Source organism: Pleurodeles waltl, chromosome 3_1 (assembly GCF_031143425.1).
Source record: "Pleurodeles waltl isolate 20211129_DDA chromosome 3_1, aPleWal1.hap1.20221129, whole genome shotgun sequence".
Taxonomy (NCBI): domain Eukaryota; kingdom Metazoa; phylum Chordata; class Amphibia; order Caudata; family Salamandridae; genus Pleurodeles; species Pleurodeles waltl.
This window is the reverse complement of record NC_090440.1, coordinates 707,272,930-707,286,284: the sequence shown is the minus strand read 5'-3', so window position 1 is coordinate 707,286,284 and position 13,355 is coordinate 707,272,930. Positions and strand designations below refer to the sequence as shown.

Below are 13,355 nucleotides of genomic sequence, written 5' to 3'. Positions count from 1 at the left end.
GCCTGCAGCGCTGAAGAGATCCCTAGATCTCCCATTGACTTCCATTACAAACCCGACGCTTGTTTCTACACTGCACCCGGCCGCCCCCGCGCTGCTGAGGGTGAAATTTCTGTGTGGGCTTGTGTCCCCCCCGGTGCCCTACAAAACCCCCCTGGTCTGCCCTCCGAAGACGCGGGTACTTACCTGCAAGCAGACCGGAACCGGGGCACCCCCTTCTCTCCATTCTAGCCTATGTGTTTTGGGCACCACTTTGAACTCTGCACCTGACCGGCCCTGAGCTGCTGGTGTGGTGACTTTGGGGTTGCTCTGAACCCCCAACGGTGGGCTACCTTGGACCAAGAACTAAGCCCTGTAAGTGTCTTACTTACCTGGTTAACCTAACAAATACTTACCTCCCCTAGGAACTGTGAAAATTGCACTAAGCGTCCACTTTTAAAACAGCTATTTGTGAATAACTTGAAAAGTATACATGCAATTTTGATGATTTGAAGTTCCTAAAGTACTTACCTGCAATACCTTTCGAATGAGATATTACATGTAGAATTTGAACCTGTGGTTCTTAAAATAAACTAAGAAAAGATATTTTTCTATATAAAAACCTATTGGCTGGATTTGTCTCTGAGTGTGTGTACCTCATTTATTGTCTATGTGTATGTACAACAAATGCTTAACACTACTCCTTGGATAAGCCTACTGCTCGACCACACTACCACAAAATAGAGCATTAGTATTATCTCTTTTTACCACTATTTTACCTCTAAGGGGAACCCTTGGACTCTGTGCATGCTATTCCTTACTTTGAAATAGCACATACAGAGCCAACTTCCTACAGTATTCCTTTGGAAAATGCTGGTAGTAGGCCTGCCGATGTCTCTGACAGGAAGAAAGGGTGTCTGGGGAGGTAGTTTTACTGCCTGCACTACTGCCTCAGAAAGGAGTCCCTCAGAGTGGATGTCTGCAGAGCACCAATGGATTGGCTGTGTCAATATATATTTTTTCATTTTCTCCAATATTTGGTCATCCTGCAGACTGAAAGTGTTCCCCATCAAAGAGCAGGATAAGCAAAGGCATCTTGTTCTGGTTAAAAAACAGAAATCAGATGAAAGGACACTAGTATTAATACTACAGGTCGCAGTGTCAGCAGGATCTAGGGCACTGCAGATGATGGTGTTTGAAAACGTTTTACCCTCTGCCTTCAACTCCTCCCCCCTCTGCCTGAATTCCTCAGGGAGACAGTTGAGGAGGCCGTGCATCTTGTCCCACTTTGCCCTATCATACCAGGAGAGCAAACTGACAGAGTTGGCAATCCCCCAGTGGGTAGCTGTTTGCACAGCTACACTCTTGTCTGCCACTTCTACCTTTTTGCTTTCCTTACCTGAAGGGGGAGCATCTCCTGTGGCCTTAGCATTGGCACACTTGCAAGTAAACTACACCACTAAAGAATCAGGTGGAAGCTGATCACGGATACAGGGAGGGTTGCTGGGAGAGGCTCTGTACTTCTTGTGACCCATGAGGTGACTATCCTAGCTTTAACAGGGTCTTTAAAAGTATCTTTGGTGGTCTTGAGCATCTTTTAAGCATGAGCAGGAACTGGACTGTGTGCTGCGTTTTGGATCGCATCTCTACCAGGCAGCAATTGTCTTCCTGGAGGACATGAATATCTACTTTAAGGTAAGTAGCAGCCCTCTGAATTACTTTTTGATAAGAGATAGTGTTGCCTGGAGGGAATGACCTAGCTGGAAACAGATCAGGATCTGTGTCACCTAGTGAAACAACCTTTCAATTGCTTCACAGGTCGTCCGTAGGCATAGGGTCATACAGTGTGTTGTAAGAGTCTATATGGTGCATTGGGCTGCCTTCCCAAATGAAAAAGAGGTGACCCTTCTAGATAGTGGGGAAGAGGGCAGGTGTGTAGGAGTGGAAGAGGGGTTGAAGAATACAGAGGATGAGGAGATGGAGATAGAGGAGAACAGAGAGGTGGTGACGGCAGATGACGGATGGAGCTCACGTCCCCGTCTTTATGCTTCCTGAGAATGGGAGGTAATGGAGGGTCATAAGCAATTTCCTCCTTAAAAGTGAGCATCCCCTTCTAGGCAGAGACTCGGTCAGTTTTGATGGTGATGTTTGCCTGTTTGAGGATGAACAAGCATTTCTGTAGAGCACTATTCCTGCAGGCAAAGGATGATTGGTTGCTTTGAGCATTCATAGCCCATCAATGAAGGTGCTCTCTGAAATGGGTGGGCTCTTGGAGATAGCAGCAGTTTTGGCATCGAAGACTGTTTCAGCATCATTGGAGGTTTCAGTGCAGGAGCAATTTTTGGTGTGGGAGACAAAGTTCCTTTCAGCTTCGGGCCTGTAGATGGTCTTTGGGCTTGAAGGGCGGACTGCTTCGGTGCCTGAGGGAGCACTGTTGGCTCTGAAGTCTTTGGTAAGTACAGCTCATGGCCCGAAGGCATTGGAGGCCTGTCTTTTAAGCACTGGGCTCTGTGCTTGGCCCTTATGGTACCTAGATCAAACTTTGGTTCAGAGGATATGGTACTCTGTCAACGTCTTCGCCTGTGTCTGTGAGGTACTGCTGTCCTGCTGCTGTTCTTGCTCTGGGCTCAGAGACGACTGGACCAGTTGTGATCTTGAAAGTCCTGCTTGTTCTTGGTCCTCTGCCAGGTACCATGTACCCCAAAGGTACCAGAGGTATATTCCAACTACTGTCGCTGCATCCACTGATGGACCTACCGTCAGAACGGAAGTGTCTTTTTGGACCAAAAGGTAAGACTGGCCATGCACATGGTATTGTCATGATCAGGGGAATGACAGAGATTGTAGACCTGATGGTGGTCAGTCCAAGGAAAATTGGAATGGCACCGTGGATGTTATTGAAAGGACACTCTTGCCATTACAGTTGACGCATTCTTGCCTGCGTAAATTATAGAGGGAGGCTCTGGAGGCCCAGATGGTGAGGAGTTGGAGTAGGTTGGCATCCACTAAATTGCTTTACTGAGAAAACAGAATGGTCATCATGTGGAATGTGTTTCGGTGTTACTGGGGACAAAGAAGGATGAAGTAGACGTGAAATTAAGGTATTCAAGTGCTAAAGAAGGAGCCCCGTTGCTACACATCTGAAAATGATGGCAGAAAGAAAAAACTCTAATATGTAGTCTATGCACATGCGCATTGCCAGCTAAGGGCGTCTTGACTCGAAAGATTTATTTGAAGAAAAGCAACGTACAAATGTCTGAGCCCAGCATTAGATGGCAGGAGAGTATACAGAGCCTGTGTCTCTACAGCAACAGAAGCTATTACATTTACATAAGAAGTAAATAGTGTCTATACCTTCACGCTAGACGAGTACTGCTGAGAAATCCGCTGACATTCGTCCAGCTGTGCCTGATTCCGCTCAATTTCTGCAACCAATGCCTTAGGAAAATACAAAACAAACGAAGGGCAACAGAATTATTTCCAACTCAGAACTCCTGCTAAGTTTTAGATGGCGCCACTGCTGCTTGACACCTCAAGCCACTCATTCCTTCTACATATTTCCCATTCCTTTAACACATTCCTTTATCTATAGTGGACTTAAAGTCATTCAAACATCACTTCTCATGGGGACTCTAGCAGCTCACTCTGGGCTCCAGCAAAACTTCTCAAAAACTGCCTTTCCGTGATGCCCCTGACATGTTTGCCCCTACAACCACTTCCCTTCTCTTTTGCCTGTGCCTTTCCGTTCCCTGAAACACAGCAAAGTTAGCTCAGTCAGTGTGTAGCCTTCCAAACCTCACCTCAGGTTTGATGAACCTAAAAATCCAGTCTCTGTGTGTCATTACCTACAATCATTTTTCTGGAGTTGCCCCTCTAATATGTCCTTCCACTACCTAGGCTGAACTGCTTTCTTCCTAGCTTCCTCCTCTCATGTGCACCATGCTCCCTATTGTTACTCTAGAGCTGACCCATCACCCTTGTCTTACCGTTTGTTGGCTGAGCTGCTCAGAGAGCACTTTGGAGTCTTGACTCTTTCCTGGTTTCATCTGCTCCTGCTGAGCGGTGGTTGTCTCAATCCAACTAATCAAAGCCCCGTGGCTGCCTCGGAAATCTTTGAGTACATTTTGAATGCTCTCAAGCTCTGATTGGCTGAAAGATAATGCAATACATAATTAGCTAATTCTAGGAAACAAGAGTTTTATGAAAGCCCTGTAGTCATAAGAAAAGTTACCTCCAAACCATTAATCTCCATTGTGGGCATTAAAACAATTAAAAGAAACAATGCTTTTGCATCACATTCTACGCATATTCTACCATCTACAGGTTGAGTCTGTAATGCGACTCTCGTTTGCAACAGACTAGTAATTTACAATGCTCTAACTGTGGGCATCATCAACAGATGTAGTTATTGCATGATAATAAAACAATGTTTGCTTCTGCCACATGCTCTCCGAGAAACCTCAGGGGTAATAGATCACTCTCTAGATAGACAAGCTGTAAAATTATTATGACAGAATTATCAATATGACTCTGACAAAATCACAAACATGCCTATGCATAGAGTGGCAGCTTGTAGAGCCTCTCTGACGGTGGGTTAAAGATATATGCCAAAGTGAGTTTGTGAGTGTAGCTGGTCCTGCCTGTGGAGCTTTCCTGTGTCTTTGTGCACGCTGTAATGTTTAGAAACATTAACTAAATTCCAAATTGTGGTGAGACAAATAACCAGGAAGGGAAAATTCCCCACAAAACCTATAACCATTGCAGAATGCACATCCACTCTTGTTTTTAATTCCTTCCCTGCATGTCTTTAACATAATCACAAGAATCCAAAATCAATCTGGCAACTTTTTATTTATTGTTGAGGTGAGATTGTTATCCTGTTCATTGGCCATCTTTTTTGCTGAACAATATTAAGGAGCAAGAAAAGTTACCTATTACCCTATTCACCAATGCGGGAATCATCTCCTAATCCATGAATACCCTGCCTGCCTCCAAGGACATCAAAAGAGTGAATTAAATTGACGGTCACTATATTGTGTATGACCTGTGTATTATGCCAAATTTGCCACTGATCTTGTGTATTTCCAACTGCTCATAGTGTATGCGCTCTGAATATTTCCCATGTAACACTTGATCACCTGCCATTCTATGCTGTATTTGGCGACTGTCGCAATCTGTTCTACTGATTTGGAAATTTCAATAAAGAGATTCTGAGTAAGTTGGGTACTCATCGATAATGATTTGAATGCCTTTTTGAGCTTTAAAATAAGCTTCTTATTGAATGCCACTCCAGTGTCCCCTGACACCAGACAGTCAGGCTGGGCGGTTGAGCATAATTCACTTTTCTCCTTGCATAGCTGTGCTTCCTCTCTAACCAGTTTCTAGAAACTGGAACAAGGAATTCAAATTCTAATCCATTTTGTCTCAGGTAGAATGTAACAGAGTCCCTTCCAGTTCCTGACTGGGAAAGGATATTTCTGCTAGTGAAGAAGAGTCTGGAACACACAAAAGCCTCATGTTTCAGTTTATGTGGAAATCTGATTTCACTCTGAGAAGTAAAGGTGGTCTGGGTTCTTAAAACCACATTGCTCCCATTAAAATATACTAGTATTCCCTCTTTGCTGTAAGGTCGGTCCAATCCTGGAAAGGTGCTTTTAAAAGAAACAGTAACACACTATTTTGTCACAGTATGTAAAAAAAAAACAGCAATAACTTTTAGATCAACATTACATTAAAAATAAGTTTTTTAATGTAATATTTTAAAACATGAAATAGCTCACAGAGGAAAGAAAAAAATGCAAACCTTTTTAAAGCACAATCAAGGCTGCTAAAAAGCAAGCGTTGGTGAACTAGCGTAAGTGCTGGGCCAAATGGGTGATTAAGGGCGCAGAGGCAGGTGTTATTAGGCAGAGTGCCGGGAACAAGTGAAGACTCAGACATGAGACAGGAGAAGGTCCATGAAGAGCTGGCAGGAAAGGTTAAAGGGGTGTTGGGTTTGGAAGAGTCCATAACCTTCCACAGAGTCAGTATTTAAAAATTCTGTTGTGATAATGTGCCATTGAAGGAGGAGAGGGAAGCACCTGTTTATTGCAGGGCAACTATTTTCATAATAGCCAGCATTTAAATAATGTAGGGCCAGATGTAGCAAAGGTTTTTCCCCATTCTGTGTCTATGGGAAAAAGTGTTCGTACATATGGCACGTAGTTATTTAAATGTCATACTTTTCGCAATTTTAGATATTCTTTGGAACAACAGCTGAATGTTATTTTTAAATACAATATTTTAACTGCGTTATTACAAAATAGATCCTGCTGTTTGACAACACTCTCCTATTCCTCTATGATTTAGTGTTTCAGTGAAAAAGCCCTGATGATTTCCTATAAACAAATCATTAGGAATCCAGATTCAACTTTGACCTGCTAGTCAGTTCCTCAAGGGTCATTCAATTCCAGCTCTGGGCACTGAGAGCAGATGAACCTGCAGCAAATGTAGCAGCCAAAGTCTTTCACAGCTGCAGCCACCTCTACTAATCTCCCCACCCGGGCACTGGGCTGTAAGTGGCATGTGACCTTTTAAATGTCTCCACCATCACTCCTCACAATTCAGGCTGGTTTATACTTTACATACAGCAAATATCAGTTATTGAGCACCTTAAAAGAAATTAGTTAAACCTGCTGTATAATGCTGTCCAGAACTAGTACCGTAGACTAATTTGATTTCAAAGCCCCAAAGTTGGTGAAAGTAGCGTACTCACCGTAATTCCACTTGGTTGTGGACACTGTGCCAACGTTCCTGCAGCTGAGCCACCTTCTCCTGATAACGCTCCACATCTGGGCTGCGATCCTGGTTCATCCGCTGGAGCTGCTCCGTAACATCCTTCACCCTAGAAATTTCCTGCTGCAGTGAGGTGAACACAGCATCCTTTTCTCGCATCTCCTCCTGCCATTGCTGTAAGAGGAAGGGATGCAGAGGAAAATGTATGGAAGAAAGCAAGTAGAAAAAAAGAGTAAAAGTTGACTTCTAAAATTAGAAAAGAAATAAGCATGAGGATGCAGAGATCACATCAGAAACACCAGAAATTCTGCTGGGCAAGGAGCTGACAAACCCTTGCACAAACAGCTAGATGATGTTGCACAAGGAGGAAGGAAACCCTTGCAAAAGGAACTTGGAGAGAGTCACAAAAAGAGCTTGGAGATTACTTTACCAGAAGTCTGGAGTCTCTTATACCAAAAGACACCTACACAAGGAGCAAGGACACAGTTACCCAAGGAACCAGAAGGGAGCTACACCACAAAACACCTTCACCGGAAGCCTGGTGATACCCCATGAAGAGTGTGATGATCCTAGCTCCAGGAGACCCATTCACAGAAACCTTGAATACCCTTCACAAGCAATATAGAGTCCCATCACAACAAGCATAGAAACCCATTCACAGGGTGTGTTCATACCACTTCAGAAGGAGCAGGAACAGCCCTGTGAGTCAGACACCGGTCCAGGGAACTGGGAGACCTCAAACAAACAGCAGGAAAAACTCTGTGCAAAGATCTGAAAAGGCTCGGTCTAAGGAGCTGAGAGAGCTCTGGTCAAGCAGCCGGGAGGACTCTGGCCAAGAAGACGAGAGGGCTCGGCCCATGGAGCCGGGAGGGCTCGGCCCAGGGAGCCGGGAGGGCTCGGCCCAGGGAGCCGGGAGGGCTCGGCCCAGGGAGCCGGGAGGGCTCGGCCCAGGGAGCCAGGCCAGGGAGCCAGGAGGGCTCAACCCAGGGAGCTAGTAGAGCTCGGTGCAAGGAGCTGAGCACTCAACACAAAGAGGGGCCTGGAGAGCCCATGTGCAAGAAGACGAGAGACCAACACAAGCAGCCGTGAGAGCAGAGAACAAGAAACAGCGAAAGATAAGTGTGAAAAGCTAGGAGCGACTAAACCAGGGGAGCTGGAAAAGGATAAAGCAAGGAGTCTGGAGAGACAAGTGTAAGGGGCCGAGAGACCACCGAAAGGAAAGAACAGCATAAGGTCCAAAAGAGACCACACAATGATCTGAATGAGATTTCTTTAAGGAGAGACCAGTGCAATGAGCCAGGAGAAACCAGCACCAGCACAGATCAGGGCAGGATGGGGGCAGAGACCAGGGCAAGATGCCAGGATACACAATTGCAAGGACAAGCCAATGAAGATAGTGGGGAAAAGGTCACAGAGGGCAGAGGGGTGACAACAAAACAAGCCAGAAGAGACAAGAGCAGGCAAGCAGGAGAGTTCAATTCAGAGAACTGGTAGAGTTTTATGCAGGGAACTGGGAGAAGCCAACAAAGGGGGTCAGGATAGTACAACTCAGGTGGTTAGATAGTTCATCACAAGAAGTCTACAGAGCTTAAGACAAGAGACAAAGAGGCTTCTCCAAATGTAGCATGGAGATTTCCAGTCAAGGTGGCTGGGAACCCTGCAAAAGCAGCGACAAGAGCCATGAAAAAGGAGCTTGGAGACCAGGGATTCTGAACAGTAGCAACAAGATTCAGGGGGCCCTTGAAAAGGGAGCCAGGATGTCGTAGCTCAAAATTCCAAGGGAGGTCAAACACCTACACACGGGCATACATACACCTACACAAAAGCTTATAAAGTTAAGCATATCACAGGACAAAGAGTTAGGAGACCCATACACAAAAAGCCTGCACTCCAATGCGAAGGGCTAGAAGAATGTTTCATAAGGACAGGACAGCAGACTGATGCATAATTACCAAGCAAAAGGAGATGGCACTCCAATGCAAACTGAGCAAGCAAACCCCTGCACAAGGAGTCAGGAGAACCAGCACACAGAGATGGGATAAAGCACCACAGTCTTTAGACCCTTAAACAATGACTTAAGGAGACAGACCCCTGCACAAGTATGCAAGTTGACCCTTGCAAAACGAAATGAGAGACTGCATAAGGAGGCAAGAATTCTCTGCACAAGTACACACAGACACCACTCAACATCAAACCCAACCTGAGAAAACAGGGATTGAACACACAGTATATATGCCTACTGTAGGTTGCTACTGCTGTGCGATGCATTAAGAGCTCTCTGAAGATGCACTTTACCTGTAGGATGGCAGTCTGAGATCCGATTGCCGTGATGTCTGCAGGGACAGCATCCTCTTGGCTCAATCTGACCTCAAATCCTTTGACCAGGGCCTCGGCTCCCTGGATACTACGTAGCACAATATCTACAGTCTTCAGCCTAGATAGGGCACAAAGGAAAAGAATAAACTGCATGTTCAGACAGATATGTAGCAACAGATAGCAGAGAAACAGGAAGAGGGCTAATCTGTCCTCTTGCCCACCTATGCAAGCTTCAAGTATCTTTAGAGCATCCTGGCCACTGTGTCCATTCTTCCACTAGTAACACCACTCAAATGTGCCCCATGCCCCCACCATCAGAGCACTTGGTCAGAAAAAAAGATGACAGGCAGCACGCTGTGTCCATTGTGCCCACCAAAAGCAGCAGCCACCTTCTGTCACACAAGACGGCTTGCACTTTACCAAGCAGATCAGGCAGACTGAGGACAGCCAACTTAGTGTTTATTTACTCATCCCTTTGGCCAGAAAGAGCTGTAGCGACAGGCCCAGCTCCTTACTCGTTTATTTCTGTACGCTGATGGCTGTTTATAGTGTTCATCCTCTATGCCACCATCATCCATCAGCCTCCCTTGAAACGCCCCAAGAATTAACTTACTTGTTCAGGTACACTGATGACAGGCCATAAATTGTGTCCATCTTCTCCACAACTAGATCAAGTTCTGAGCGGAGTGTGGGGACGCTTGATCCTGAAGGGGACAACTTGAAAAAGAGGACACAACGCTGGGAGACATCTCTGAGGTCAGACTGGAGTCTCTGCAAGTCCTCCTGCACACGCTGCCGGAGTGGAAAAGAGAGAAAAAAATCAGTCAGACATAATCCATTAAAGGTTCTAGAGGAGCAAGGAGCAATCCATTTTATGATATACAGATGAGAGGCACTGAACCATGAACAAGATTAGGAAACAGTAACATTCTTTCAGGTATTTATACCCACAACTACAATGAACAGGTGCACCTCACTGCCCCTCCTCAAGGCGCCCTCTCTGCCATAACTGTTATATCCCTAGTGGTAGCCCTCATTCCACACCTCTCTCTCCAGAGAGAACAACTGGAACTGAAGCTCAGGATCCCAATGTGATATAAGTCCCAAGCACTTCTTCTCATACATTATTATCTTTTTTTGTGGAAAAACAAATGAGTGTACTTCGGGGCCACAAAACAAAACATTGGATAAAGTGTTTTTTGTTTTTGTCTGATTTTTACAGATAAATACAGACAGAAAACCCTCTATTTTTGTGTCTGTATTTATTATTAAACCGGTATAAACACAGATATTAGGTTGCCCCTTGATTCATTCTAAAATGTGTTAGTCACGACTGATAACCCAATACATGTGCAGATTGAAAGGCAAGGCAGTTAAAGAAATTGAGGAGGTTTCCTAATGAGGCATAAACAGCAGTAGTTGTGCACACGGTAGGTCTATATTAACACATGCATGCTTTCATATATATCTATTGATTTATCATGTGTGTATTCACAGCATGGGAATATACTAGTTTCAGCTCATTTTTTTAAACAAATCCTGAGATAAAGACAGCAAGAAATAAAAGTCATTAAGTACATACAGAGCTGTTAAAAATATAATACCATAAAACTGGAAGCCCTAGCTATGAATAAGTTAGAAAAGGATCCTAGGTTCTGTCAGTCCTGGTTGGGATGTGAAAAATCCTCTTGCATTCATAGAGCTCTATAAAATGTGAACAGACGTCTGGACACCAACATCCCTATCACATTTGTCTTCTGTCCTGATATTAATGATATTCGGTACACTATCAGTGAAGATAAATAGGTGAAGGGCAGTACTCAAAACTCTGGGCTGCACCTTGGAATCTCAAAGCTTTTGATAGACATCTAGCCACATTCCTCACCTTCTGAATATTCCTTAGGGGTCAAACTGGATGCACACACCTTTCAGCACTACCTTTGCATGGCACAAGGTGGCAGTGCTGTTCTATGCTGAAGCAGTGACGCTCCAGATATGACATGCTGAGCTTGTATAGGCAAAAAGAACAGATGATGGACAAAATGCTGAAAATCAAACATTCACCCCCAGTCACAGATCTGGGTTAAATCCATTGGATTTATTTTGCTCGCCACGTCACCCCAGTTTGGACCCAGCCATATGTAAATAAGTCCTGACCCTGCTACTGCATAGGAACAGTCCTGCCCGAACTGCCAGGCCAGGTCCTACCTGGACTGAAAACAAGCATCCTGGGACCGGCTGTAGGAAGCTGGCTCTTTATATATTATACCAAAATGAGGTATTCTGTGGAAAGAGTCCAGGTATTGCCTTATGAGTGGACAGGGGCTTGCTCCAGCAATCCCAAAGTGCTCTTTTAGGGGGTAGTGTGGCCGAGCAGCCTTAGGCTTATCACAGAGGAGTGTTAGACATTTCTACATAAACAAAGTCCAAAAATGACACACACGAATCAATAAAGAGATCCACGCCAATTTAAAAAATAACACTTACCTTTGTATAATTTTAGGCACCAAGATCATCATGATTACGTAAGTACGTTCCAATGTTATGAATTTTTACAGGTTTGAAAAATCAACAGTGCAATTTCAGAAGCAGTAATGTTTTCCTATGAATGAAAGGCATATACTGCATACAGGCACTTTACAGTGACATACAAGACCAATCTTCTGGATTTAAGGTAAGTATATGGCAAGGTCCAAGGCGGCGCCAACAGGTCACTTCAAGAGGCACTGTGGTGTCGGGTGCAGAGATGGTTTTCAGCGTTGGGTACCCTAATGTTATCCTATGGGAAAAAGGAATGTATACTGCATTCCGGCAGTTAGCAACAACTCACAGAACTGTTCTTCCGGAGTTAAGTAAGTATGGGGCAAGATCCAAAGCAGCACCAACAGGTCACTTCGGGAGGCACTAGGGTGTCAGAGTGCAGAAGTGCTTTTCAGCCTTGGGTGCCCTAATGTTATCCAATTAGGAAGAAACAGATATTGCATACGGGTACTTGACAGCACTTACAGGACTTGAGGTGAGTATGTGTAGGAAAGTGCCCCTTTTTGACATGGTCACCTCCACTTGTTTCCTGATAATTGATGCAATTTTGAATTCAAGTGTACTGGGTTTCTGCTAACCAAGTCCCCAGTGCCAGATCTCTTTCCCTACATTTGCCCCCCGTAAACCCCTACTAAATGGTACCCCTGGTACCTAGGCATGGACACCAAAGAGGGTCCCCTAAGGGCTGCAGCATGGGACCCCTCACCTAGCACATGCAGACTGCCATTGCAGGTTGAGTGTCTTGGTGCAGCTAAAAGTGAAAACACGACATGGCACACAGCCTCAGTGCCATGTCTCCTAACACTGCATGCAATATATCTAAGTGACCCCTACAACATGCCTTACAGCCCTAAGGCAGGGTGCATTATATTGCATGTGAGGACATATCTGCATAAGTAGATATGCCCCCGCTATGTCTTTGTTGATTCTTCAACATAAGTAAACAGGGAAGCCATTTTAAGTACATCTGCTGGACACTGGTCAGTAGGGATTCCCCAGCTACATGATGGCTCCAATGGAACTAGAAATATTTGATATCAAACATCTTGTATTAATAACCCTCATTGATGCCAGTGATGGATTAATTAATACATGCACCCAGAGGGCACCTTAGAGGTGTCCCCTAAAAACCTACTAACTACCAGTATGCGGACTGATAAGTTTTAGCAAGCCTGCCACCACCAGACACGATTCTGACCCCCAAAGGTGAGAGCCTTTTCTCTTGGGTGGTCAGAAATAAAGCATGCTCTGGGAGAGGTGTTTACACACCCTACCCAACAGGATGACCTGCAAATCTGCATTCCAATACAGGGGCTTCAAAGAAGCTCACTGCCCTTGGTATGCAGATTTGGCTTCACTCAAAAGAGAGATGCCGACCATCCTGCCCCAGGGCCCATTTGGGACCTGGACAGGTGGGAAATGTAATATTCAGAGAGGTGTGTCCACCCCTAAGGTCAGTCCCTAAGGTGCGCTGCCTGATGCGGAAACAACATTTAGAAATCTGCCATCTTGGTGTTGTCAGATTTAGGAACTCTATGATAGGGTTATGAACACTTCATGTGTAGGGGGGAGTAGTGACCCTTAGCCCATTGGCTACTACACTATGCTCCCTGAAACACCCTTAAATTCAGTATTTAGGGGAGCCCCTTGCATCACAAAATCAGATTCCTGCTGACCTACAAAAGACACCCAAAAGCTGCAAAAACAAAACTCGATCAAAAAAGCACCTGACTTGGCCCCAGCCCCGC

At 45.0% G+C, this 13,355-nt stretch overlaps 1 protein-coding gene across 3 annotated transcripts in view; it reads right to left on the bottom strand.

The window, feature by feature from the left end:
- Positions 1 to 13,355, bottom strand: part of MACF1 (microtubule actin crosslinking factor 1) — a 1,225,213-nt gene that overhangs the window by 856,855 nt on the left and 355,003 nt on the right. For all 3 annotated transcript variants that reach the window (XM_069223412.1, XM_069223414.1, XM_069223413.1), the window contains 5 exons: positions 9,680 to 9,858; positions 9,046 to 9,184; positions 6,731 to 6,924; positions 3,963 to 4,125; positions 3,331 to 3,414 (listed from right to left, as the gene is read on the bottom strand). In XM_069223412.1, the coding sequence (XP_069079513.1) occupies positions 3,331 to 3,414; positions 3,963 to 4,125; positions 6,731 to 6,924; positions 9,046 to 9,184; positions 9,680 to 9,858 (759 nt within the window). The remainder of the gene's footprint in view (positions 1 to 3,330; positions 3,415 to 3,962; positions 4,126 to 6,730; positions 6,925 to 9,045; positions 9,185 to 9,679; positions 9,859 to 13,355) is intronic.